Here is a 27,081-nt window from a genome sequence, read left to right on the forward strand (position 1 = left end):
GGAAATGGGTAGTTGCATGAGGCATTGTGCATTTATTCCGTTTGAAGGCGCCTATTACCTCAGTTCAAACCCAACAAACTGTTCAAAAATATTTAACTTCTCATAAAGTTACTGATAGATATTGTACGTGATTGTATTTATAAAATGTGCATTCCTTTTGGTTAAATGATTGCTTGATGGTTATGGGTGTTTATAGGGAATCCACTCAGTCTCTTCTGATGGTAACTAGCAATTGGGCAGCTAGCAAATGGCTGGAAGATGAAAACGATATAGCTTTCATTCCGCCGGCATTATTTATTATGTTGCTCACGACCGATTTGATTCACTTGTATCTATGTTGCAAACTGAACTAGCCGCGCTAGCATTTTCGCGGACGGCAAACCTTCAAAGTGGCGGCTAGGCAAGTCGTGACGTAGAAAACAAAACTCTCCACATAAAACATTAAAACGGTCCAACTTTTATTTATAACATAATTACATGATGTGCAACAATACAAATTTGAATGAAGTAAATTTCACCATCAGTTAAACAATATATATATAGCTGTTTTTTCTATATGTCAAATCAACCACAATATACATTCAGGTTTTCCAGCCATGGCGACGTCAGCAAGCATGTCAAGGACTTTAACCGCTTGCAGTCAGCGCCTGCATACATAATGTACTGTATAAAATATTATAATACAAACATGTCGGCTCTGAGCATTTAATAAGGTATTGATTCAAGGTGAACTTTAAATGAATAAGTATAAATATTTGTTCTATATCATTGTAAAGTTAGGCCTATTACTGTATGGGTTTCAGATTCCATTCAATATTGTATACCTTCTTTGATTTAATAAAAATATATATGAATAACAATTTAACTTTGTTGTGATTTCCAGCAATTAACCACTTTATTAGGGCTACAGCATTTTGGTTTCATTGGATGATCCAAATGAAGGTAAATCAATTTTAGTCCTTGTATGTTGTACTATTGCAGCTATAGGCTACTATATTGTCCTGCGAAGCTGGTTTGAGCTATGCTTTTTATGTCTCTCTTCAGAGGGACATTGTATTGGAAACAGGAAAACGTTCCCTCAAGGCCTCCGACCATCACAGATGGGAATTCTAGCGTCTCCAGCAATCTGCTGAAAAAACAATGGACCAGTCTATATTCACAAAGGTGCTAATACACTCACACTCAAACACTAGATTATACGTTCAGACGTCGGGTTGTCTTTTTTTGAGTTTAAATCTTTCACACACTCAAAAATAAAAGAATAGCTCAATAATTACAATCAATATCATTGAAGTATTTAAGTGTGTGGGACACTTAAAAGTCGATCCAAAGGTCACAGGGAGCACCTTCCTGACCCGACTTAGAGTTACAACTTAACAGCCAATCAAGAGCTTATCTAGGACAAAATAATAATAATAATAATTCTGCCATCTGATCGGACGCTAGGTCCATAGTGCTGGACGCCCTCTGGCCGACCAGAGAAAGTGCTGCAGTGTTGTTGTGGCGGCCATGTTTCACCGGCTGCTGTGTAGACACAGTATCATCAAGCACGTCGTCCGGCCCGATGTGGTCAGCACACGTCCATCGTCCTCCCTGCTCAATGCGTGGTTTGCGTGCGACCATACAATGTGACGCATCCAGCGTCGAGGTTCCCTTTAAGGGTCTTTGTCGTCCAAAAGCGTGGCTTGTGATTGGTGGATCTGTCCGCCACTCACGCCCTCCTGGGGGCGTGGACGCTGGATTTCCTCGTAAGGAGGTGGGGGGTTGTCAGGGCTTTGACTCGACAGACGGGGGCGGCCGCCGCCCTCCAATTGGTCGTTGGCCGATGATTGATGGGGGTCGGGCACCTCCTGGGCCAATAGGAGCTGGGTCGGGCCGGGACCCGGACAGGAGGGCAGACGCTGACCCCAGCTTCCGTAGACGGCTTCCTCGTAGGAGGGGAGCGTTACGGGGAGACCGTCAACCATCAGGTCCATCTGGTCTGAGGAACGCCTACTGGAGAGAGAGAGAGAGAGCGAGAGAGAGAGAGAGAGAGAGAGAGAGCGAGAGCGAGAGAGAGAGAGAGCGAGAGAGAGAGCGCGAGAGAGAGAGCGAGAGAGCGAGAGCGAGAGAGAGCGAGAGAGCGAGAGCGAGAAAGAGAGAGAGAGAGAGAAGGGAGAGTCAGAGGGAGAGAAAAAGAGGCAGAGAGAAAGAGGGAGAGAGAGATTTTAATAAATGTTCAGTTTTTGCATACCTCTCACCTTGCGTGTGTCATAATTCCTACCACTTAAACTATTATGTCTGTACTTTACTTGTTTAGAACACTTAACCTTTACTTGGACGGACAGCATCTCTGCCACGACCAACGCTTTAAACAGTCTAGTAGTCTTCAAGAGAACAAGGCAAAGCAGGCCAGATAGTTCTCTCTTTGTTTTTCTGATGATGTGTCTGGCAACGAAAAGATTAAACGGCAAACTCCTACACATGCACTTAAGCACGCCATCATCTATTAAACTCACACACAAAGATCAGACCAGACATCAAGTGACACACACAGTCACTCCCTCTCGCCGCATTCCAACCACAGCCCCACAGACTCGCGAGAACAGGAAGAGAAACTGCTCCAAAGTGATTGAGTTTTTGCAGAGAAATTCAAGAGGAAATACATAAGTCAGCACAAAAAAACAACCCCACACACATCCCCCCCGCACACACAGAGGGTAAACTACTCTGTTCTCGTTCGGTTCTCTCTGCTTCCTGATCTCCATTTTCGGATGAGTAACCAGGCCAACCCAGAATGAACCTGGGCGATCTCAAAGGTTATTATGTTACAACGGGGAAGCGCTGGAAGATTCTGTGCTGATTCTGGTTTCACTTTGTTGGCGTTTTCACAGGAACTGGATCAGGTTCAACTGGTTTGGAGGGGGCCCGTCGGTTGGGAATAGGGCAGTTATGTTCGGTATAGGGGCGATGTACATAATGCCTACTCATATTATGGCTGCAAATGTTGACTCAATGTTCCCAATCAATAGTGGACATGATATAATACAACTAGCACGCACCAAAAAAATCCAGCACAGACCCTGAAAGTGTTTATATTCAAAAAAGCATTTCCTATCTCTGGAGGGAATGTGTTGCTTCCCTAAAACTAATAATAACTTATATCAAACTGCAACCATTAACAGATAAAAAGGAACAAAATCCATCTTGTCTTATGGTTCATATTGTGTTGAAGAGCAACGTCAAATATGCTTCAAAAGTATCTTTCTAAATGGGGACGTCCTTACCCGTGTGAGTGACAGGGGTAGAGGCGGGACTTGATGACCATGCAGGCGGTGGTGGTGAGTAGGAAGATGGACACGCCCACGGCGGTGGTGGCAATGCTGGGCATAGTGTGGATGTTCTTGTCATCGTGCTTCATGTTGTACCGGTCTGTGGATACGGGACGGACATACCGACACGTTCACTATTTGTTTGAAAAAGCAATGATTATTGAGAGCAAAATAGTAAACGACTAATTGCCTCCAAAAAAATGTCACCAAATAACAATTTAAAGTAAACCCCATAAACAACACATTCCCAAATGAAATTCTTCGACGCACACGTGCACACAACAATGTGCATGTGTATGTTTGCTTGGTGTTGCAGGATGTTGGGGTAATTGGTAATGCAGGTCCTTCCTGGAGGCCTGTTTGAAAGTGTCAGGATAGACCGATTGAAGAGGAAGTGTCGCTTTTAGGACTGCGGTTGTGATGGAGCAAAAGTGCATTGGTTGCTCTGGTTTGGCCTACTTCCTCTTCACTGTGCTGCAGCTTCCTGTGTGTTTAGTTGCAGCCAGTGTTTCTGATGTATCTTATATCTTATAGTATTTTTTTAAGCAGGTGTCTGTGTGTGTGTGTGTGTGTGTGTGTGTGTGTGTGTGTGTGTGTGTGTGTGTGTGTGTGTGTGTGTGTGTGGTGGCACGTGGGATGGCTGAGTCAAATCAAATAAAAACTAAAACCCATCAAACCAACTTCGAAAAATAACCATAACTTATGACTTACAACCTTAAACCATGACAGTAGGTTAAAATGAGTCATTCCAGTTGAGCTCAAATGATGATTAACAAATGTAAAGATTTTCTACACAATTCAGTCTGAATTAAATTACATAATTTAGCATTTTGTATTGTCCATAACCGACTTGCAAGTGTTTCTTTGTTCTGTGCGGACATGATGGAGGCCAGAGCATACAGCAATAAACTAACGAAAGAAGGTCATGGAATCACCAAACAAGGACACACTTTGAGGCATTAAGCTTTGCTTTACAATAACAACCAGTAAATCAATGTGTGTGTGTGTGTGTGTGTGCGCACGCGTGCGTGCGCGCGCGTGCGTGTGTGTGTGTGCATGTGTGTGTGTGTCTTCCGAATCCCTTTGTGTGCGTACGTGTGTGTCTTGTGAATCCTTATACGTGTGTCATTCTGTCTAGGATTACTTATAAACAATGACATCAGAGTCAACTGTTTTCATGGCTGTACAACACGGTTACTCATCGACGTTTATCTCCCCATCGAAGCCGCAAACAGTCTGAAACTGGAGAGGAAACAGACCAAACAGACCTGGGGGATTCAGCGACCCATCTCCACTCCTGCTTGGGTGAATGACTGGACCTGGCATGCTGGGCTTACCCACCCCCTGATGATACCAACATGAGCCAGCATAGCGGTAGCTCATATAAGACCTTTGTTGCCCGGTAACCACGTACAGAACCACATTTTCCCTGGAATCCGGGCGTAAACCGTCCCGGTTGACGGTGGGGCAGCTACACCCTGTGGTAGTGAGTTCAGGGTTGTGATTTTATTTTAAATACAAACCCTTTTCAAGAAGGTTTAAATGTTCAAGGACATTGGTATAATGCTTTGTGGACAAAGGCTCTGTTCACCATTATGCTGAAACGATTGATATTTCGAAATGTCTTTTAGTCATAACTACCCTTTTCTACATCAAAACCACAGCCAAAAATAAATTCCTCATCTAGCCACAACGGATGTCGTTTTTGCACTCGTTCTTTCCCTCGTTGGAAAACCCGACCATGATGGCATCAGACCTGATTCCGACGCATCATTAGGCCAAGCCCTCACTTCCTGTCTCACCTTTTAGAGGCACACAGGGGGGTATGGAGGGCACCCATCCTTTGGGGCGGCACCGGGCGCTGCGGACCTTGCCGGGGATGTGGAAGCCCGGCTCACAGAAGAAGTGGATGGTCGTCTTGTGGGGGAAGCCTCGGCACGGCGACGACTCGCAGCGGAAGCCCCCGTGCTCCGGTACAACCGGGTGGCTGCAGTTCCCCAGCACGCCTGCAGGGGGCAGAAGGCAGGACGAGCGCTGTTATAAATGGTGCTTGGTGTTCATACCGGACTCATGTCCCAGAGGGAACGTTCAGGGAGTAGCAGTAGAACATAGAGGACAGTAGTGGAAATAAAAAAGAGAAAAATACGAAATAAATAAGAAAGTAGAGAAGCAGGTACAATAATAAAGAAAGTGTTTCATTAATAAATGTGCGAGGCAAGGGTATTCTAAATATTAAAAACATAAAACACAAATTACCAATAAGACAATCTATAAAACACGAAACACAAATACTTGACAGCTCCTCCTCTGTGAAATGTTTTTGGAGTGTGTGATTGTGTCACCAGCCTGAGTGGGTGAGCGTCAACATTCAAACATTCTGAATATGCACGATAAATGCCGAGCCCCCTGATGATCCAGATTCACTTGGTGATGTGTCACATCGTGGAACCAAGAATGTCCCTTCACACGTCCTCAAAGAAACGCATCGAGGTCCAGCCAAGCCTTTCAGTTAAAAAGTATGACCGACAATATTGTGTTTGGACCAGCTAGGCTGAAATACTAGTTTGGACCCGTTTGACCACAGGACACCCACCAGAGGAGGTAATGCCCAAAGGAGGAGACGACCTGGAGGGTTGTGAGTTTGAAACCATGAAATAACCAAAGCACGAGCCTACCTCCTATGCAGACTGAGGATCAGGTTACAATCATACTTCACAAGCACAGCCTTTCGACTACGTCCCTCTCAACAGCCGCATCCCAATTAAATGTAATTATATTAAATGATATTATCTTCCATTCCAATCCAGTCTGCTCTACTCCACAGCATTTTGAAACATTCCATTCTCTACTCCAACCCATTCCATTTGATTTCAGTCCATTCCAGTCCATTGTACTCCAATGAGCTGTTTCGGACAGTATAAGTAGGATGGTACTGGGGGCTTTCTGGTTTTTCTTTCTGCCAACAGGTCAGCCTGATGTCATATCTGTGCCGTTGTCCGTAGCAACTGCTCCATTAGAAATAGGTAATTGTCGTCGGAAACCCCAAACCCTCTGAGAGTGTTTGCATGTTTATTTGTTTGTGTATTTCCATACCGTACAAACTGTGTGTTACCCCAGGAAATGTTTTTTAAGCATGAAATACATTGTTTGAGGGTTAGCGCGTCGCTGAAATTAGACATTAGGGGATTTACCAGTATTGCTGGGGTACCCCTCTTATCTCTAAAGACAGATATAAATGCAAACCAGATTCTCTGGCTAAGCGAAAGTGGTGTTTCACTACCTGATAATGGTTAATCGCGGCGTTAGCGGTTCAGATCAGAGACTGTGAAACAATAATGTCAGCTCCACAGCTCTTGGAATCTGATGGAATCTGTATGTAAATTGTATTTTCCATTTAAAAGAGGGCTTCGCATTAGCAACGCAGTATTCTCTGTGACGCGTGTATTGTCATGGTGACAGGGACTGAGAAATAAGTCTTATTTTGTGTTCTTTGACAAGCTGGCTTTTTATTTCCCGATTTCTGGCTGTCCTCTCCCGCTGAGAAGAAGCAACGCATAAACAAACGAATACCAATGAAAGGAAAAGGTTGCAAGATATGTTTTACAATGTCCCAGACATTCAGGCGTTGTGGAGCCCGGATTAGTGCCAGCAAAGACCTAGGGTCAGAGGGCAAGGTTAAAGGTCAGATTACCCCTCCGTGAACAAGACTTGAACTTGGACTTTCAAGATGTGTTGGTTGAAAAAAAGACTATTGCACATAAAAATACATATTGTACCCATTTGCATTTGTATTATTTTCATCCCTTTATGTTTGCATATACTCTTAGTGTGTAAATAGAAATGTGTCTCTATAAAATGTATTGTGTTGAAGAGTGTTTCATAAAAGTCATAAAATAATCCAAAAAGAGTCAGGTTAGGGTCGGAGGTCGGAGGTCGGAGGTCGTACCTGCGGAGGAGTGCAGCAGGGAGGCCAGGAGGAGGAGCCGGAAGCCGAGCGTGACGTGTGCACATTGCCACAGCTGACGGACTGGCGTGGACATCACGACACACTTTGTGATGACACAACAGTCAGAGAGACCCTCGTACGCCCGCTGGAGAGAGAGAGAGGGAGAGAGAGAGAGAAAGAGAGACGGAGAGGGAGACAGAGAGGAAGAGGGAAGGGGGGAGAGGGAGAGACAGAGGGAGAGGGAGAGGAAGAGGGAGAGAGAGAGGAAGAGGGAGAGAGAGAGAGACAGAGACAGAGACAGAGACAGAGACAGAGACAGAGAGAGAGAGAGAGAGAGAGAGAGAGAGAGAGAGAGAGAGAGAGACAGAGAGAGAGAGAGAGAGAGAGAGAGAGAGAGAGAGAGAGAGAGAGAGAGAGAGAGAGAGGGGGACAGAGAGGGAGGGGGAGAGAGGGAGGGGGAGAGAGAGAGAGAGAGCGAGAGGGAGTGGGAGAGGGAGAGGGAGAGGGAGAGGGAGAGGGAGAGAGGGAGAGAGGCACAGAGACACAAACAATGTTAAGTGAGTGAAGCCAAGTGCTGCCCGGACACACCTTACATAGACAGTTTGATGACAAATTAATTACATTTCTTTGTCATTTCAATTGTTATAAAGATTATTCAACTAAGATTCCCTCTAAATCCCCATTCTTCATTCCCATTCTTCCTATAAATGTGGACATTACACATTGTTTGGCTTGTATAATAACTATGGATTATTATGTTATCGGCTTGATCATGTTGTATTATATTCCTCCTCCGAGGTACCTATTCTACAACGGTTCAAGCAACTCGTCACTAAGCTTTTAGTAATATCTGTATCTATCCAGAGTTTATTTTCCTACATAAGCATGTTATGAGAACAAGCATATTGTTATAGAACCTATCATTCCAGCTCACACGATTGGCTCATTTGAGAGTTGTCGGCCTGACCATCATTTAGATTTCCACTTATGTGGAGCATAGTATATACACGGCCTAGCTCTGACCTCTCAGACTAAATGCCAAACTCCTGCATCATCATCTCATCAAGGCTGATCTGAATGCCAGCCAGCAGACAAAACGCCAACCTGGTCTGGTTACCAACCTCCAGCCTGCCTTGGATATCTTAAGGCCCTGATAGCACAGGCCTTTGGCCTTTATCGACACAAGCGGGAGGATTGACAGGGAAGTGGGGGGAGAGAGAGAGGGAATGAAGAATAGCAAATTACCTAGAGGACTTTGAGGGTGAGCCGCATGAATTGAACGCTCTTTTCAACGTGGAGCGTTCAATGGGCAGAATCTGTCTCACGTTCCCGCAGTGCTTGTCGGTTTGTGTTCATTTGTGGTTAGACAGGCTGCATTGCCTTGTTGTGTACGCCTCGACCTTACACGGAAGTATATATGCAGGCAGCTGGGAAAAGATCTGCGTCGTGGGACCGGACGGGAATCTCCTGAGGAGTGTGAGGTCAGCTTGAGCTGTTCATTCACTTTGTATTGTTGACCAATCGCGGGCAGTGGTGTATTTGTGGCGTGTGGCCAAAGTGAAGTAGACTCGGCAGAGTGCCTTGTGCACACCAGTGCGATCTAAGCAAAGTGTGCTGCTTTCCATTTGGGTGATAAATGGTAACCTGTGGCGTGAAAACAAATGAGATTTCGCTCCAGGTTTACCAGGTCATTCAGTCTCTGAGTGCCGTGAAGTCTGCAACCTGTTGAGTCTGCCACCTGGAACGCCCGCCACCCACAACCCGGGTGCTACCCCAGGTGAAGGATGCCGTAGGCGAGACAAACTAGGGTGCAGATGTCACGTCGGTCTGGTTGCGTGTGAACGTGTTTGTGTGGTTTTACCTCAGCCTTGATTTAGAAGACAAGCACGCACACACACTCACAGAAACACATGCACACAGACAGATACACAAAGCAGTAGGATTTTGACAGCATAACCACACACACACACACACACACACGACACACACACACACACACACACACACACACACACACACACACACACACACACACACACACACACACACACACGACCAATATATGTGTATGCTTTAAATGCTATTTAATCATGTTTTGTGTTTTCATTTTCTTTATAGCATTTAGCTATATAGGTCTGGACTGCTTTTATATAGGAACGTCATTAATTCAGCCCATATTTTCTGCCTCTCTGCAGTGGAAGCTCCACGTTGGGCTACCATTCCCTGTCACGAACACAGCGTTCCTTGCAAGGGGGAACATGAAGGCAACATAGTGGAGCCTTCTGTGGATGTCGTGGGCAGAAATCAATGAGACAGCGTTGTAGAAAGACGCCCACTGACTGGACTTTAAGACGCCACCGAGCCTTTCGTCTTCACATCCAATGCTCAACCTTGGAAAGAAATCCATTCCCCTCAGTATAGGAGCGACTTCGTCGAGCGTCTGTCGATCGGACTGTGTGACGCGCACCCCTTTAAGGACTTCTACACCAAGTGCCAAATATCAACAGATACCAACAAACAGGTTTTTATTTAGCGTTTCGTGTAGGCCTAGCTCTACCTCTTTACAATACTCAAGTACACATCTATCTATGGTCTACAGATGATTTATAGCGACTAAATAGAGGGGACCCTGTTTGGAAGGGTGCGTGGGGGTCCCTCACAAACCAAACGAAACCCACTGATAGCGATCAGCAGGTTTCTTTGGTGGCGCCTATGAATAAAACCAGTGGAGAAAAAAGCGAGAGTTGCTGAAATCCCGCATTGTTTAACATCTATAGCTGAGAAGGTTCACGAAAAGCGACCAGATACCAGAATACAGCAAACATATAATGAGGGCCATACATGGACACTAAATAGAGCTACATTCAATGTATGGGGCTATATATAAGAGCTCAATGAGATGGGACACAAAGAACAGCAATAAAGCAAACACGCTATTCATCTATTCATATTAATCTATATAACAGTGGATACAATTAATTCTCTAATTCCTCCAAATTCCCTTAGGAAAAGCGCGGGGATTTCAGAGTAGCCTATTCTTAGTAATGTCGCTTTTATAATAAATGACTTACCAGTAACCCAACAGCCAACAGGCGGAAGAACGGATGCTTTAGGCTCCTTTAACTGTGCGTCTTTCTTGGGAATTCCTTATTGAGTATCGCGGCTGTATGTGCGCTCCAGGGTATAGACGAGCGAAGTCTGAATGAATCGGTTTTCTCAGCAACAAGTGACTTCACAGCTCCGCCGGCCTCAGCGATCAGCTGGCTCTGCCAGGACCCGCTCCACTTCTGCTTTCGTTCATAACCCCGCCCCCCTCCTGTGTTCTCTACACACAGTCGGTCATATTCTGGAAATGCTGACAAACACACGCGCGCACGCGCACTCACGCACGCTCACGCACACACTCTAGATTGTTCACGTTTAACCGCACTGAGGAATGCTTTAAAGAAAATTACGGCCTACTCCATTAGCCTCTTAATAAGTTAAGTGTTTAGTATATATATATATAAAAAAAAATACTTCCTACTTTTAAATAGATATTTTGGTACCTGAAGTATTAAAAGTATAGGCCACGTTTAATCTGATGCACCTGTCAGAAAGGGTTGATCGAGTTGTGGTGGAACTACACTGAAAAAAACCCATTCATACGAAAAATAGGTCTAGGTCAACCTCAAACTAGGTCAACCTCAACATCAGCTCCGGTCTTCAAGGTCACATTTTACCAATTGATAAAACAATTTAATAGTTATTTGAGGAATCAGGCTAAAGGGCCATGCTAAATCAAAACATAGCATTTTTTATTCTTTATTAGTTGTAGATCAATGCATTTAACAATGACAATGTGCTATAAAAAACACATACAATTTACAACTTTTACAAAAACTGTATTTGCAATAAAAAAAGGTCGGCAAAGTGTTTTTTTTCTTCACGCCAGTGAAAGGAACATACAAGAACAGAAAATGTCAGGTTTGGTTGAAAATAACTGATTAAAATGGCAATACTGCAACAGATTAAAACAAACAACAATTACACAAGAGAGGTGCGGGGTTCAAACCCATAACAGTCTGTGTGGGGCAAATTCATCTTTCCCGCCACATATATATGTATTTTCCATAGTAAAGTTGGCTGATTGGTCACCAGTGGTCATTTTTCTTCATAGATCATGTGACGAAAAAAACTCAGCCCCCAATAGTGGCCCAGTTCCTGTTTTGTTTCTCAAGAGGCAGACCATCAATAGTGAAAGGAGAAGCACTTTGTAGTAAACTGCTAGAAGATAGACCAGTGAACCCAGCGAAGATGCTAGACCTGGATGCGCTAACTCCCAGATCCAAGTGGTTCAGGGTACACCTTGAACGTTTTGACAGGTAAATCGTTCCAAGGATCAGAGATGGTTCTCCACTTTTCATTGTGATGAACCTCTATTGGTTTTCCTCCAAGTTTCTGTTGTAGCTACTGTTAAGGCCATGGATTGATTGTGCAGCTACACAAACACACTGACACACATAAACACACACAGAGTAGTGGAAGTTGTGTTAGAGCTTCATAGAAGAACAGAAACTAAGGCGTCGGGCATGTGGGCTGACCACATTCATTCCATACATCGTACACAAACTCTGTGATGATCATCTGATATGCACTTTAAAGTTATCACAACATTTCCCTAAGGAGTCCTTAGATACAGAACCTCAGGGGACGTCTACATTTGTGCTTTCTGATTGGTAAAAATTTGTGTAATGTGATGCTACAAGGTGGCCACTGCGTCAACAAGGTTTCTACTCAGTGTTTTGTTTGATGGCGTCAGGTACAACAAGAAATCAGCTTGCGTTGGAAGTGTCGGATTTGAAAAGGTTGGATGAATGGTGGAATGGAAACCTTCATTACGCAGAAAAACTTAAGAAGAATGGTTGCAGAAAGTACATTAGGTTTATGTAGTTGAAGAATACATTCCACAGACAGCGTTTTGTTCACCCACAGTAGATGAAAGCGTGGTCAGTAGATTCCTTTAAGATTACACTTGGGGGGGAGGGGGGGGTAAATTATAGAGTGCTACAAATTTCCAAAGTCAAACATCCAGAAATAAAAACCGTTCAAAAAGGATAACGATCTCTCACCACACAGCAGACTCAACAGAAGGCTATTTTAAGTTACCCAACCAAAAGCATCCACTGAGGATTCCCGGAAAAGCAGTGTAGAAATTCCAAGGTTTAAAGGGCTTTTATTTAATATTCAAACATGACACTCTCGGTGAAGAAATCGTCTTCAAATATAGAACAATCCGAGAGTCCATTTCGGGATACCAGTGTGAACTGAACCGTGACGTCACCCGCTCCCCAGCGTCATTCCAGTTTCTTTCCTTCTGCCAGTTGGCTCCAGCGCTCAGAGGGGGGAGCAGGGTGGCCATGTTGGCAGCACACCCGGGACACCGCCCACGCATACATCCCATCAGGCCCAAGCCCCCCCCCCCCCCCCCTCCCACCCCCCCTAGCTTCTGTTTCCCTATCGGTTCTGTTCTGTGTTTCACGATGGTGAGATGAGCACCAGTCCAGACAGGAAGGCTGAGATGCAGACGGGTCGGATCAGACAGGAGTCACAGGACAACACACCACGCACTGGGGAGGGGAGTTCGGTCCCAACACACCACCACACACTGGGAGGGGTTGGTCACAACACACCACCACACCACACCACACACTGGGAGGGGTTGGTCACAACACACCACCACACCACACACTGGGAGGGTTCGATCACAACACACCACGCACTGGGCGGGGAGGTCGGTCATGGGACGGGTCATGTGGCCGTCATGTGACCCGACCCCTTTGGTGACCACAGCCCCTGCCTGGAGGGGACCCCAGACCTTCTGACCATACTGGTTGAAGAAACACAACTCACAAGGCTCACGCATCTGGTTTACAGAAGACACCGCGTTGCGACACGTGCTCTGCGTTTCTAGTGCATGTTTTCTAGCGTTTGGGGATCGTGGGGTTAGTACTCCAACTAGTCCTGACAGCCGTAGAGATATGCGTGTGGTTGCCCCGTTAGATAGTGTTCAACCAGGCCCAAGAATTTACTGAATCTCTCTTCAGAGGGATATAAAACCGTTCTAAAACAGGATAATAAGCATCACATCTACCCAGCAGTATCCTACACGCCCAGCTTTCAGAGGAGTTGGTATGAGTTCATTTTTCTAAAGCACAGTGAGCACATTAGATTGGAATTCTCAGCCGGGCTGGCGAGGATCTGTGGCATGAGTCGTATTTCTTGGAATAGAGGATAAACCAAACTAGTGAGTCAACACCCTAGCCGTGATTGGTCGAGTAGTCGCTCACTCCTCAGTTAATCTGATGCTCATTGAGGCCATTGAATCCAAGCGCTGCGATCGATGCACCGTTGCAGTTGGGAAACGCCTGTGGAATGGAACCATCAATCTGAAAATACCAGTGAGGGAGGCAATCGTGTTAACCAGACTTTGGTCACCTCATCATGACTGTCCAACCATCTCCAGCTTATGATCACCTCTTCATGGAAAAAGCTCTACCTCTGCAGTCCTCTGACAAGATAAAAAGTGAATGATATAACCTGCTGCATAGTCAGCTTTCTAACAGAACCGGTTTGGCAGATTATGCAGGAACTTGGAAGCAGGTAAGTAGATGAGAGTTCCCAAACAGTGAAGTCAGACAACAGGGAAAGCATCTTAGGATAATAATAAAAATGTGTTTCAGGTTTGGGATAGGGAACATTATGCCGAATTCAAGTGATCCTACCTCAACCTACCCAGATGGCTTTATCTGCAGACTGGCACCATAACAGTTAGGCATTGAGTCACCACCACGACCACTACAACGATGATGGATGACTGGTTGAGGCCTCTCTCTGACCCACTTCTAACGCCAATACAAAGTGTTCTCCAGGTGTCGAACGCCCCCAAGACATCTGGTCCCGTTTGATATTAAAAAGCGCAAAAATTAACTATTTCACCCACCTGGTGATCACAATGCTACATAGATTAACAAGGGCCAAGGCCAACATGTAAATCCAGGCCAGGGATTCACAGTGCCCGGCCCGTTGATCTGTGTGCATCCAGAGATAGAAGATCAGAGTTGTGGATGAATGGAAATACAAATGGTTTCCTGTGCGGATTCTGCATTCACGCACGCACACACGCTACCAGTTCAAGTTAACCAAAGCCCCCCAACACACACACACACACACACACACACACACACACACACACACACACACACACACACACACACACACACACACACACACACACACACACACACACACACACACACACACACCCTAAAGTTGAGTCTGGAGCGGGGCAGAGTAAGGCAGGATTTTTCCTTTCTAAACAGTGATAATCCGTTTGGAAGTCTTCACTCACTCCCACATGTTATTTTGTGTTTCGGGATTTTGTTTGGCCCCCTGACGTCACCAGAACCGCCAATCACAGAGACTACAGCTGACTACCATGGAAACCAGAGGCGACCCACAGACAGACACAAGTCAGGAAAGAACAGAGCGCAGCAGATATGTTGGGTTAAAAAATAAAAAGAGTACAGCAACGATATGACAAATAAGATTGAAAAAGTGAATATCACAAACCTTTTTTAAATAATTTCATTAAAAACCAAATCCAAACTACAAAACTAACAGGAATGCCTTCCTCATTTGTTCCTTCTTTAAAATCAGCAATGTCAAACTTTTCATATCATTGTAGTGTTTATTCGGCCCGATTTCTCTGTGCCCCCATCCGCCGACATACCTCCGTACGGCGCTGGGGTTTTGACGACATTTTCTTAAATATTCTAACAGAAATCCTAAAACCGTTTAAAGGTCAGCTATCTAAAACCATACAACAGGGTCCCGGTACGGACTTTACTCAGACCCCCGAGCGTCCCCCTTACTGGGAGTGAGCGTCACCCTCAGTGGGAGTGAGCGTCACCCTCACTGGGAGTGGGGGTACACCCTCACTGGGAGTGGGGTTTCTATTTCAACAGTGCTTCAAAAACCATCACATCTTACAGAGGCATAAAACCAGAAGAGGAAAAAAAACAAAAACGCATTTTGCAATTAAAAAATATATATAGAGATGATGAAAACAGCGTCACAACCCACATATCTCTATGTTCAGCGTACTTACATAGTATGGTTCCTTTATCTATTAAAAAATAATAAAAACACAACTCCAGTGTTTACGTTTCCGTTAAAAAAAACAAAAAACTGCATTTCCATGGATACAGAACCGTTCGTATGACTCATTTCCCAGACGCGGTCCTCGTTCAGTAGTTAGCTCTAGTTGTCATGGAGATGGAATCCTGGTCTTCACTCCTCCGCTCCAGGGTTCTTGTAGTGATGATAAGAATAGTTGTGGAAGTTAAGGAAAAAAAAAAAGGTTGGTGGCTCCGTGAATCTATTTGGGCCGGTCCGACGGCTCCGGGGCGTATGACGGGTGCAAGAGAACGTACGTCCGCCCCCCCCTTCAGACACAGGTCATGTCCACGTTGGGACGTTACAAAGCAAATGTAGTTCTTTTCGCACCTTCCAAAATAGTTCACCTCATTAAAAGGTGAGGAAGTGTCAGAGCCGATCCAAGGGGCCCAGCAGCCAGAGGGGGGGGGGGGGGGGGGGGGGGGGGGGGGAGGGGGGGGGGGGCCCTGAGAGGTCCAGAACACCGACACGAGGCAGAGGGGCAGGTTTTGGAGAGGGCAGCACAAGGGAGGGGTCAGCCAAGAGAATCCACCACACCGACGTCGTGAACAGTGTTGGCAACACACACACACACACACGTGCGCGCACGCACGCACACACGGTAAGGGAATGTTTCCTCTAGTGTTCTGTGGTTCCGAATGCCAACACCCCCGTGTCCCCAAGACGCTGCTCCCAGCACGTGATTCCTGGCCTCAGTTTGGCTAGAGCCTCAAGTCAGGTCGTCCCGGTGTCGTGTTCGATCGGACCCCACTGCCCTCTAGTGGCGGGAGGCCGCGGCGTCTCATCTCATGCGGTTCTGTCTCATCAGCGGGACGATGCAGGAGGGCGGGCCCGCCTTGGTGAGGAAGGGGTGCTTGAGGAGCTCATTGGCTGAGCCGCGCTGAGAAGGGTCTCGCACCAGCAGGCGGTCCAGGAAGCCCTTGAGGAGAGGAGAGACCTAGAGGGAGGAGGAGGAGGAAACCACGTGGTGTCACTTCCCCGTGGTCATCTTTAAAGCCAATTAACCCCCCGGAGATGACCGAGGTCAGTGCCCCAACGACGATCCATTATACACATTTAGTCTAGAGGTGTCAGATGGGCGTCAGGGCGAGGTGCCGACCTTGTGGAGGTTCTTGAGCTTGGGCGGCAGGTTGTCCCGGATCATCTTCATCGCTTTGAGGGGCGGCTCGTTGAAGTAGGGCGGCTCGCCGTCCACCATCTCTATCACCATGACGCCCAGGGACCAGACGTCCACCTGCAGACGGGACACACACACACACACACACACACACACACACACACACACACACACACACACACACACACACACACACACACACACACACACACACACACACACACACACACACACACACACACACACACACACACACACGTTAGGAACAGGAAGTGAGGGCGGACAGGAAAGGTAGGGCACCTGGGACAAGCTTCCCCTGCAGAGAAACCTTCCAAAGAGCCACGCTTGTTGTGGTCCGAGCCCCCAACCCTTTTTTGTTCTGGTGCAGGATTCAGCATGGACACACAGAGACAGAGCGAGAGAGCGAGAGAGACACACACGGAGACAGAGAGAGACAGAGACAGAGAGAGAGACAGAGAGAGAGAGAGAGAGAGACAGAGAGAGACAGAGACAGACAGAGAGACACACACAGAGAGAGAGAGAGAGAGAGAGAGAGAGAGAGAGAGAGACAGAGACAGACAGAGAGACACACACAGAGACAGAGAGACAGAGACAGAGACAGAGACAGAGAGAGAGAGAGAGAGAGAGAGAGACACACACAGAGACAGAGAGAGAGAGCGGTGACAGTGTGTCTTGCCTCTGGGCCGTAGGGCAGTCTGGAGATGAGCTCTGGGGCCATCCAGTAGGGGGTTCCCACCAGAGACTTCCTCCTCTGGACCTCTTTAGACACCTGGGCACAGAAGCCGAAGTCTGACAGCTTCACCTGCAGGAGAGGCAGAACACGGTCAGAGTGAGTGAACGAGTGAACGTGTGAGGGACAGCCACTTCACGATGTGAAAGGAGCAGCGTCCGAGGAAGTCGATTCTGAAAGGGGCATCCGTCTGGGCCAGGCTTCTCGTCAAAGTGTCATTTGCAAAAAAATGTTTAGTGATTTAGTGTCACCTCCACACGGAGGACGTTGACGTCGTCTAAATTAAGTTAGAATCGATACCAGGTTGAATCGTAGAGCGACTTATTAAAGGGCAGGAAACACACTGCCAGATGAGGAGCAGATTGCAGAGTTTATGTGGTCATACCGTCATATGTGGTTAGCGAACATCAGCTTCAGACGCCTTCCGCTTCCACTGTGGGCGAATCGCTCGCATTACACAAGTCAAATATTTTGCGATTTTCTACATCTAGGGCGGTGTGTGTGTGTGGGCCACCCACCCTAGTTTCTGAGAAAACTGGGTTGGTGTCCACCATCATGATGACACCCAACTAGATAAGGAACCTTCATGGCTAGGTTATGCAATTTATTGAAGAAGCATTATTTTCAGATTCGCTGATAACAAAAAAGAAATTCCGGCATCTGACAAAACAAAGTAAACCACACGATTCTCACGCTGTGATGCAAATCCTCCTTCCCCACCTTAACGCACACGTGTGCACACTAACGCACAAACATTCACGTGTGGCACAAGCCTGAGTGAGTTCACATCCTGTTCCGAGCACTGTGTGCGCTCATACCAGAATTCTACACCAGACAGGGCAGCAGTCAGTCAGTCAGTCGGTCGGTCCAACACACAGTTCAAGTGACTTCTCGAAAAACACAAGAATGGAGTCCAACACGCCACGCAAATCTTCACACCACTGCTCAAAATATATAAATTAGAAGAAGAACCTCCGGCTAGATCTTATCTATCCTCAGAAGGTGCTTGATCACACCATGAATCATGGGGCGGGGGAAAGAGAACCTATTCAGAGTTACAGATGAAATAATGTCCTGTTGCAGAACCAGCAGCTGACCAGCTTGTGCACCATTGATCCCCAACAGTAAGAACTCTACTAAACGAGTCAGGTCTGAACAGGCCAGGTTCATAACGTGGTACACTGCAGCCTTGAAGATGACGTGCTTAGCGTCGGCGTCTGACTGCTCTCAGCGCGGGAACACAAAGCGTACTGAAGGGAGTGTTTCACATCCACTCAGAGGGAACCTCTGAGTACCGCTGCAGAATAAGGAACAAAGCACATCTCCATATACAGACGTAGTACTGTGTATGTGGTACCATTTAGAGCAGGGGGGTTTAAAAAGTCAATTTAGGAAGCTGCTTTAGTAACGCCTTCTCAATAAAGACGCTATGATCCTTCAAGAACGTAACATCTTCATAAGACAGAGGTGAAGTATGATCTCAGAACTGCCTTTGTAGCCCTTTATAAGAGTTGTCTGGCCAGGAACAAGTCATCCGCTGCTACACACAGATTTAAAACCCCAGAATAATGAGAGTGAGAGTGTAATCTGCAGTACATTATTACATGTGATCACTGAGCTTATTGCCATCTAGCCCTTGTACTGGTTCTCCGTGCTTCTCAATGGACCTCTAGGAATTAGTACATGGAGCTACAGCTTCAATCAGAGCCGCCATACTGCCTGTTGCTCAGTGGCCAGAACTAGTGCAGTGTGCACATCCTTACGACGGAGGCATGACCGCGAGCAGCCCATCTGTGCTTTTTTAGCCGACTGCTGCAGCAGGTGAGAACAGCCCACAGCTACGAGCTGAGACAGAGAGACGAGCCCGTGTGGTTGGCAGAGAGATTCTTTGAAAAGGGACATTGATGTTATATCTTCCTCATTGTTGATGGATCAACTTTGAATAATCTCGGAAAAGAGAAGCGGAACAAGTTATTATTAGTAAATTATTAGTTTCGCATGAATTTCGATGTGTCCATCTTTCTTGTGTCCATCTTTCGTGCGTGCGTGCGTGCGTGCGCGCGCGTGCGTGTGCGTACGGACCCTGCCGTCGTGGGTGAGCAGGATGGAGTCACTCTTGATGTCTCTGTGGATCACGCCCTGTGCGTGGAGGACGGACAGCGCCTTGAGCACCGACACACACACTGTTGCTATCTGCTCCTCGTTCATCCTGGAGAGAAAGGGGGAAATGTTAGATATTTGAGTACATCCACGGCGAAATCAATAGCAGTACTGCCCCCTTGTGGACATTAAACACAATTCTCGTCCATCCATCTCGTCCCCTCAGCTACTTTTCAGTCAGCTGATAAAGTGTGGAGTGTACGCAGACTTAGCACAGAGGCCAACACGTGCATGGTGCTAGTATCTCAAGCACTTATTGGTGACCAAACTGTTTATTGAAGCCAGAATTCCCGCTACTTAGTTCTTGGTTAAAAAGTGGCAGTCAAAATTGTACCGGGAGCGAAAATTGTACCTCCTACGTAATCCGCGTTCGAAACATTAAGTCATCGTTCGACGCGATTGTCCGTTGCCAGGCAGCTTTCAAAAAACACTCGCTCATGTTGCCAAAGACGAAATAACATAAACCAGATAACACTTGTTTTTACTTTATATTTGTATTGTATTGAATTTAGGTAGTAAACTGAGTGTTGAAAATTGTATCATAGTCTAGCTAGCTAGCTAGTGTTAATACACTCAGTTTACTAGCTAAATGTGCTTAAACAATTAAATACAATACAAACATAAAGTTAGCAATGCTAATATATGGCATTTGTAAAATAAGTGTTACCTGTTTAACTTTATTTCGTCTTGTGACGCTCAATGAATGAGCGCGAATGTTCAAGAACATTCCTACGTCAACGTTCGACGCGATCGAACGCGGATTACGTAGGCGGTACTATTTTCGCCTCCGGTACAATTTTGGTGTGACAGCACCATGACAACCAACTCTCCTCCCCCCCTCACCTTGTGTGTGTCACTATGTCTGTCAGTGCCCCTCCCTCCAGGAACTCCATGACGACCCAGAGCTCGTCGCCCACCAGGTAGCTGTTGTACATCTCCACCACGTTCTCATGGTGGTAGTCCCTCATGATTACCACCTGCAATCAAAGAGAATTATTACCATTACATCCACTCATGTGTATGTAAATTGATCCCCAACACGAAACCTTCTTAACTACTCCAGCCACAGATGGCAGCACCTTTAGACAGGTGAGGAAGCCGGAGCCAATACGTTACATAGGCCACGCCTACTTGATACAAGCGGAGCGGGAGTCAGATTAGAGGTCAGAAACACATGGCAGCCCCGAGTTTCCAGATAGATACAAAGGACTGCGGTTTGTCGCTCCACGTGCGTGTTGAATACAACTCCCCTCCTTCTGCTTCATAGTTACCACACCGAAATACTTTAAAAAATAAAGTGAGTTAAAAGCGATCCGGATTGAACTACTTTCTTCTAGAACACGGAAATACAGAGAGGTGCAATCTCAAGTACAAGATTTCATTGAGATAATTGCAGCAGGTGCTGCCAGAGGACCCCCGAAGCAGCACGAACCTCCCAGCATGCCCGGCGGCGGGGGGCCTCACCTCGTTGAAGAGCAGCTCGCGGCGCTGCTGCTTCCGCAGGTCCATCTTCTTCACGGCCACCAGCTTGCCGGTGGACTTCACCGTGGCGATGCACACGATGCCCGTGGACCCCTCCCCGATCTTGATGTAGTGGTCCAGGTAGGTCCGGGGGTCCCCGGGGTCCACCACCATCTGCAGGGCCGCTCGGAACTGCTCGTGGGACACCCTCTGGGGCTCCCGCTGGGGGGAGCGCCCCTGGGGGGGGGGCCCGGCGGGGTGGGTGCCCGGGGGGGCCGGCGGTCTGGGGGCCGGGACGGGGGGGTGAGGGGTGTGGGGGTGCTGGGGCGGTGGTGGAGGCTGGGGGTGGTGGTGGTGCTGCTGGCGGGCGGGGTCGGGGCCCAGGCCGGGGTGGGAGGCGTGGTGGTGGGGGAGGCTGATGGGGGGCTGGCTGCCCGCCGTGCTGCGGGTGGAGCTGCTGGAGGGGCCGTTGTGGGGGGAGGAGTCTGGGTGGCGGCCGGGCTGGGGGAAGGGGGACAATAAACAAGCAGAACAAATATGAGTGAGGGAGGAAGAGAGGGAGCATGATAAAGAACAAGAGGGAGAGAGAGAGGAGAGAGGAGAGAGGAGAGAGAGAGACCGAGACCGAGACCGAGAGAGAGACCGAGACCGAGACCGAGACCGAGAGAGAGACCGAGACCGAGACCGAGACCGAGAGAGAGACCGAGAGAGAGACCGAGAGAGAGACCGAGAGAGAGACCGAGAGAGAGACCGAGTGGTGGTTTTGCTAGAGAGAGCGAGAGGGAGAGGGAGGAAGGGGAAGGTTGAGGGAATAGAGGGAAGTAGAGATAAAGAGATCAATCCTTGCAAATCCTAAAAAACAATACATTTTGCCTTGATGGATTTTCTGTCCGGCTGAAGCATGCTAGCTACACTAGTGGTTTGCATCTTGGTACGAGGAGGGAGCAGAACCAACCTAAACATTATGGGATGTGGGGTACGGGGGGGGGGGTTCTCTGCCTCACCTGGCCGGTGGGGCTACGGCCCCCCTCGCTGTCGGTGCGGGGGAAGGTGTTGAAGGGCCGGGCGCTGGGCTGCAGGGGCTTCAGGGGCCCCTCGCTGACGGGCAGGACGGGCAGGACGGGGGCCCGGATGCTGGGCCCGGAGAGGGGCCTCTTGTCCCGGGGGGACTGGGGGCTGCCGTCCCCCCGCCCCGTGTAGCTGGACTTGGGCCTGCGGTCGCTGGGCGGCTCCCGGCGGACCACCGGGTCCTGAACAGAGGGGGAACAGGGGGAGGTGAGATGGACTGAGTGGCATCACTGGGCCCCTAGAGAGACTCTGCACTTTGGATTAAAGGGTCCGCACACAACCAAATGTAAACGCAGCAGCAGCAGCAGCCTAGGGAAGGGGGGCGGGGCCTCAATGGCGAGGACGCCTCCTATGTCCTTGACACCTAGTCGGGAGTGTTCCTTCCCTTGCACTCGCGCCTTTGTTTGGGTAAATGTCACAATAATAGATGACGGTCTAAAAATACCCCATCTGATGAGCCAAAGACATCGTGATGAGGGGGCGGCGCCTCGGGGTAACGAGCCCGCCCTGCGGCGGCTGCTGCTGCTTCAACCGGAACGCAGCCAACTTTTGGAAGAGCGAGGTCACCGCTGCTGCCCTCTTAGCTCCTCCCCTCTCAGCTCCTCCCCCCTCAGCTCCTCCCCCCTCAGCTCCTCCCCCCTCAGCTCCTCCCCCCTCAGCTCCTCCCCTCTCAGCTCCTCCCACAGGGAGGGAGTCTCTCAGCTCCTCCCTCCTCAGCTCCTCCCCCCTCCGCTCCTCCCCCTTGGGGGGGTAGTCTCCCAGCTACCTGGGGGGGGTTCCGGTGCTCCCTGTCCCTGTGTGGGGGCGGGGGCGGGACCGGTCTGTCCCCGTCTCGGGGGGCCCTGCTGGGCTCCTGGCCGCGGGGCTGCTGCTGGGGCCGGCCCTGGTGCCCCTCCTCCCTGTGCGGGGGGCGCACCGCCCGCGGGGGCTGGCGGGGGTCCGCTCCGCTGGGCTGGTCCGGTCTGGGTCTGGTGCAGGGAGGAGGGGGGGGGGAAAGGGTTAGCACTGCCGGGGTCAGGAGCTACGCTACGCCCCGATAGCCCAGCTAGCCCAGCTAGCGCTACAAAGCAAGGCTGCAGACAAGTTAGCATCATGACAGGCCTCCAAACAATACCAGTTGGAAGAACGCGTGTGGTTGAGTGGATAGAATTTGCCGTCTAGGACTAATAAAGTACATATTAGTCTGTACTTTATTTTTCTTTGGTTTTACCTTCCCCAAAATTACACGTTTGGAACTGAACAGGGAATTAAACACTATTGCCGAGACGTTCCTCTTTTGGTGATGACTGGAACCGAACCGATGCTACTTCCTCGCTATATAACTCAGATGTTAGTCATATTTTTTTTTCTAAAATCAGTTCCAGTTTAGAAAATGAAGTGAAAAGGAGTGAGCTGAGGTCCACTGAGGAACCATGACGACCCCTAAAGCCTGCAGCCCTCCCAGGGTGCCCCGGTGCCGGGTTGGCGCCAGCACCCAGGCGCTCGGCCCAGCTCTGGAGGCTCAGCGGGAGGTGCCCGGTGCATCCTTAGACGGCGGCCCCAGATGGTGCTGCTGGAGGTGGCCAGCAGGGGGTGCTCACCCCTCTGGACTAGCATGACAAGAGCACTGTGGAGGACGTTACAAAGGGGACCTGGCTCCCTGTGACCAATAAAGGTCCAATGGCAATCATCGTGAGGATACGAGGCGTCCAGGCGGTTACACCACCTGGCTCTTGAGCCAACATGGCTGCCTAATCATCCCCTGGTCTCTCATTTAATTGCATCATCATTCCTCACCTCTCCACTGTGACAGACAGTGTGTGGTCAGCCCAACCCCCCCCCCCCTATGTTAAGCCCTTTGAGTGTCTTGAAAAAGCACAGTATAAATGCAATGAATTTTTCATGATCCTTATTCACCTGTCTGCTGGCTGGTATTGTCTGTGCTGTGGATCTCCGTTCTCCTGCCTTCCACCTCCTCCACCTCCTCCTCCTCCTCCACCCCCAACCGAGGAGCCGGAGTCTCTGCGTGGCTGCACGGGGGGGCTGTCCCTCCGCAGGGAGTTGGAGCGCGTCACCGACATGGTGTCAAACTCATCCAGGAGCCAGGTCAACGAGCCGTCCACTCCCAGCTTGCTGCCGCGCACGATGGTCTGTAGGGGGCAGAGCACACACACAGTCGGTATGAACGTGCACACACACACACTGTCAGTATCTACGTGCTCACAAAGCTGGAAAGCACACACACACACACACACACACACATACCTCTTTCTCTTGGCTTGGTAACAAAGCTAGTAGAACAGCGGGTTATAATGCACCCATACCAGACCCTGAGAGCTCCTTGAACACATCTGCGAGAGTTGGCCCACACGTTCGTTGCTCAACAGTACCGACTCAGGCCGTTCATTTTCATTAGAACCTGAACGTTGACGATACATCTCCATGATGGATGATAAGGATGATGTCATGGCATGCATTTCTCTGAGCTTGTTGGGGAAACACATTGTTACCGGGGCAACACCTCTAGCCTCCTTCACGAGGTCGTCAAGCCGTGCGAGTTGCTGGTTATTCTTCTAAAACATCATACGATGTATCTTTGTGGAGTGATGTGAGGGTAGGTTATGTACTCCCCTAACGTCGGCGTTGTTTACTGGCAGTAAAGCTTGCTTTGCCTGTAGTCAGGGTTCCTGAAGCTAAAAAGGATTTGGTCTGGACCGAGCTCATCCAGGGTTATGGTTATGGTCAGGACTTCCTGTGGCGTCCCAGATATAGACAGAGCAGAGGACTCAGGTCAACACATCAGCGCTTTGTCTGCCATGTCGGACAGTGTTTATTATTGGACCGCAGAGTGTATAAACAGCAACAGCGAACAACTCACTTAGCCCATTTGGGATGACTAACTGCAGGTAATGCTAACTGCGATAGCAATGATTATAGGACTCATTGAGCATTTTGGGGAAACATTTGAGGACACACCATGATCTGTGTGTGAGTCCAAGCCCGGCATTATTTTGGACGGCGATTATGGGATCTCCGATTCATGTTTTCATGATCGACCAGCATCACGGAGGGTGTGGTACATATTGTTACTGGTGTTCCCAAGTACACAAATAATGTCCAAAAACACAAAACTAACAAAAGTAACTTGGTTGTTCTAATATTTGGGACCACCCTAACAAACACAAAGCAACGGTCAACTGAACACTTTAGTGTTCTTAACAGTGGCCAGTAGGGCTGGGAATCGATCCGAATTTCCTGGATCGATCCGATTCCGATTCATAAGGTCACGATCCGATTCGATCCACGATTTGATCCGATTCGATATCGATCTATTTACGGACATAATGCAAATAAATACTGTCCCATAGACAAAACAGCTCCATGTGTTTGTGATTGTATCTGTGTACGTGTAAGAGGGACACAGAGAGAGAAGAGTCAAGAATCAAGTATTTATTTTAGACAAAAATCCAAGTATTATTTGAAATTTAAAATTATTATTATTTTTTTTTTTCATGAATCGATATCGGATCGCGGATCGATTTTTTTAACACAGCCCTAGTGGCCAGCACTGGAAACACAAGCCGGCGGCGACCTCTGACCTTGCTCGGCTCCACGGCGGTGATGACCGTGACGTCGATGAAGGGCTTGGGCCGCTTTGCCGTGTCCTCTATCAGCGACTGCCATTGCCGTGGCAACCCCACGAACTTCTGCTCCTGCTCGTCGAAGTCGGTGTGCACGCGGTGCTCGAAGTTAGAGGGCGCCGAGATCTGGATACGGGACTTCTTCTTCTTGGTGAACATGATGGCTGCCAGAGACCAGCATCAGCCCTGGAGAGAGAGAGAGACACATAGGGAGAGAGCAAGGGAGAGAGAGACACAGAGGGGGAGAGAGAGAGAGACACATAGGGAGAGAGCAAGGGAGAGAGAGACACAGAGGGGGAGAGAGAGAGACAGGGGGAGAGAGACACACAGGGGGAGAGAGAAAGGGAGAGAGACACAGTGGGGGAGAGAGAGACACAGAGGGAGAGGGACACAGAGGTGGAGAGACAAGGGGAGAGAGGGAGGGAGAGAGAAAGGGAGAGAGAGACACAGAGGGGGAGAGAGAGAGACAGGGGGAGAGGGGGAGAGGGGGAGAGACAGAGAGGGAGAGAAATGGAGATAGATGGTGTTAATAATATATATTTGTTACATACCTCCTATGATACCAATTTGTATGTTTAATTCCCATTCCAATAAGGTTTGTTTCAATGGAATTGAGCGAGAGATCATGGATAAATGGAATATACAGCGTTTTAAGAGTAACATTAAGGAAAACATGGAACCCGGAGTAGAACCCGGCATGGATCGCGTTGTTTTTGTGTGAGAGGAAATGAGGCGAGTGAAACACTGCGGAGACAGCGCGGGCGGGCCTGCAGTAAGCCCTAATTGACAAACGACTGATGTGGGGAAGAACTAACAGTGCAAGAAATCCTGTGCGTGTTCACATGTGCGTGTGGGAGAGGTAGAGATAGAGAGGGAGACGGTGCCATTCGTTACAGTCCGTTGAGCATTCGGCGACCTGGTGCCATTATACCAGCTGTGACCTTTCACTGGAGGGCAACGAGGAACACAGCAACAAAAGGCATCAACACTAGACCTCCACCGACGCTGACGGAACGACTGCCCTAACCTTTCCTAATTGGGAGGTTTTTTCGAGATCACTTGAAAAGGTTCAGTTCCAGATGGAGCTATGGGGTGTGACTGGGAACCAGTGATAACAGCGTCTGCTGATGGGACCCCTGTGTTATAGTCATTACTCACTAGGGCTACTGGGATGCTTGACTCCCCGCCCAAAAGGGTCTAGGTTAGGGCTGCTCGATTATGGAAAAAAAAATCATAGTCACGATTATTTTGGTCAAAATTTAAATCACGATTAATCAGACGCTTATTTTTTGAGTTTGAAAACATGATGCATTTATTCAGCATGTCTCTCTCAAAAACACTTTGTAAATGAGAACTTTGAAATTTCGCCTTAAAAAAACGGCACAAAATGGTCAGAAAGAATATGTTCAAATCTAAAATAATGTACAGAT

General features: G+C 48.3%; 2 protein-coding genes across 7 annotated transcripts in view; both read right to left on the reverse strand.

The window, feature by feature from the left end:
• Positions 1 to 189: 189 nt before the first annotated feature.
• On the reverse strand, positions 190 to 10,561 carry zgc:152863 (uncharacterized protein LOC562658 homolog). Of its 2 annotated transcripts, none has more exons than XM_056611677.1 (5): positions 10,329 to 10,561; positions 7,258 to 7,402; positions 5,114 to 5,317; positions 3,267 to 3,411; positions 190 to 1,992 (listed from the first exon to the last, which is right to left on the reverse strand). In XM_056611677.1, the coding sequence occupies exons 2-5, from the start codon at positions 7,349 to 7,351 to the stop codon at positions 1,656 to 1,658; spliced, it is 780 nt and encodes a 259-aa protein (XP_056467652.1). In that variant the 5' UTR covers positions 7,352 to 7,402; positions 10,329 to 10,561; the 3' UTR covers positions 190 to 1,655. The 2 variants fall into 2 exon arrangements, with proteins under 2 accessions (XP_056467652.1, XP_056467651.1); XM_056611676.1 differs by having other exon boundaries at positions 191 to 1,995.
• Positions 10,562 to 15,936: 5,375 nt separating this feature from the next.
• pak4 (p21 protein (Cdc42/Rac)-activated kinase 4) overlaps positions 15,937 to 27,081 on the reverse strand; it is a 28,076-nt gene continuing 16,931 nt past the window's right edge. For all 5 annotated transcript variants that reach the window (XM_056611309.1, XM_056611313.1, XM_056611310.1 and 2 more), the window contains exons 2-11: positions 25,610 to 25,837; positions 23,928 to 24,160; positions 22,798 to 22,999; positions 21,968 to 22,213; positions 20,967 to 21,464; positions 20,346 to 20,479; positions 19,425 to 19,551; positions 17,289 to 17,414; positions 16,574 to 16,708; positions 15,937 to 16,411 (exon numbers count right to left, since the gene is read on the reverse strand). In XM_056611309.1, the coding sequence (XP_056467284.1) occupies positions 16,256 to 16,411; positions 16,574 to 16,708; positions 17,289 to 17,414; positions 19,425 to 19,551; positions 20,346 to 20,479; positions 20,967 to 21,464; positions 21,968 to 22,213; positions 22,798 to 22,999; positions 23,928 to 24,160; positions 25,610 to 25,810 (2,058 nt within the window). In that variant the 5' untranslated portion in view covers positions 25,811 to 25,837 and the 3' untranslated portion in view covers positions 15,937 to 16,255. The remainder of the gene's footprint in view (positions 16,412 to 16,573; positions 16,709 to 17,288; positions 17,415 to 19,424; positions 19,552 to 20,345; positions 20,480 to 20,966; positions 21,465 to 21,967; positions 22,214 to 22,797; positions 23,000 to 23,927; positions 24,161 to 25,609; positions 25,838 to 27,081) is intronic.

This window comes from Gadus chalcogrammus, chromosome 16 (assembly GCF_026213295.1).
Source record: "Gadus chalcogrammus isolate NIFS_2021 chromosome 16, NIFS_Gcha_1.0, whole genome shotgun sequence".
NCBI lineage: Eukaryota > Metazoa > Chordata > Actinopteri > Gadiformes > Gadidae > Gadus > Gadus chalcogrammus.

What these genes read in the sequence shown, in the direction of transcription:
- zgc:152863 (XM_056611676.1), bottom strand. Translation starts at nt 7,351, where the DNA reads ATGTCCACGCCAGTCCGTCAGCTGTGGCAATGTGCACACGTCACGCTC. An exon ending in CCTGCTGCACTCCTCCGCAG is followed by an intron (nt 5,318 to 7,257) that starts GTACGACCTCCG and finishes TGCCCCCTGCAG; the next exon opens with GCGTGCTGGGGAACTGCAGC. An exon ending in CCCCTGTGTGCCTCTAAAAG is followed by an intron (nt 3,412 to 5,113) that starts GTGAGACAGGAA and finishes CCGTATCCACAG; the next exon opens with ACCGGTACAACATGAAGCAC.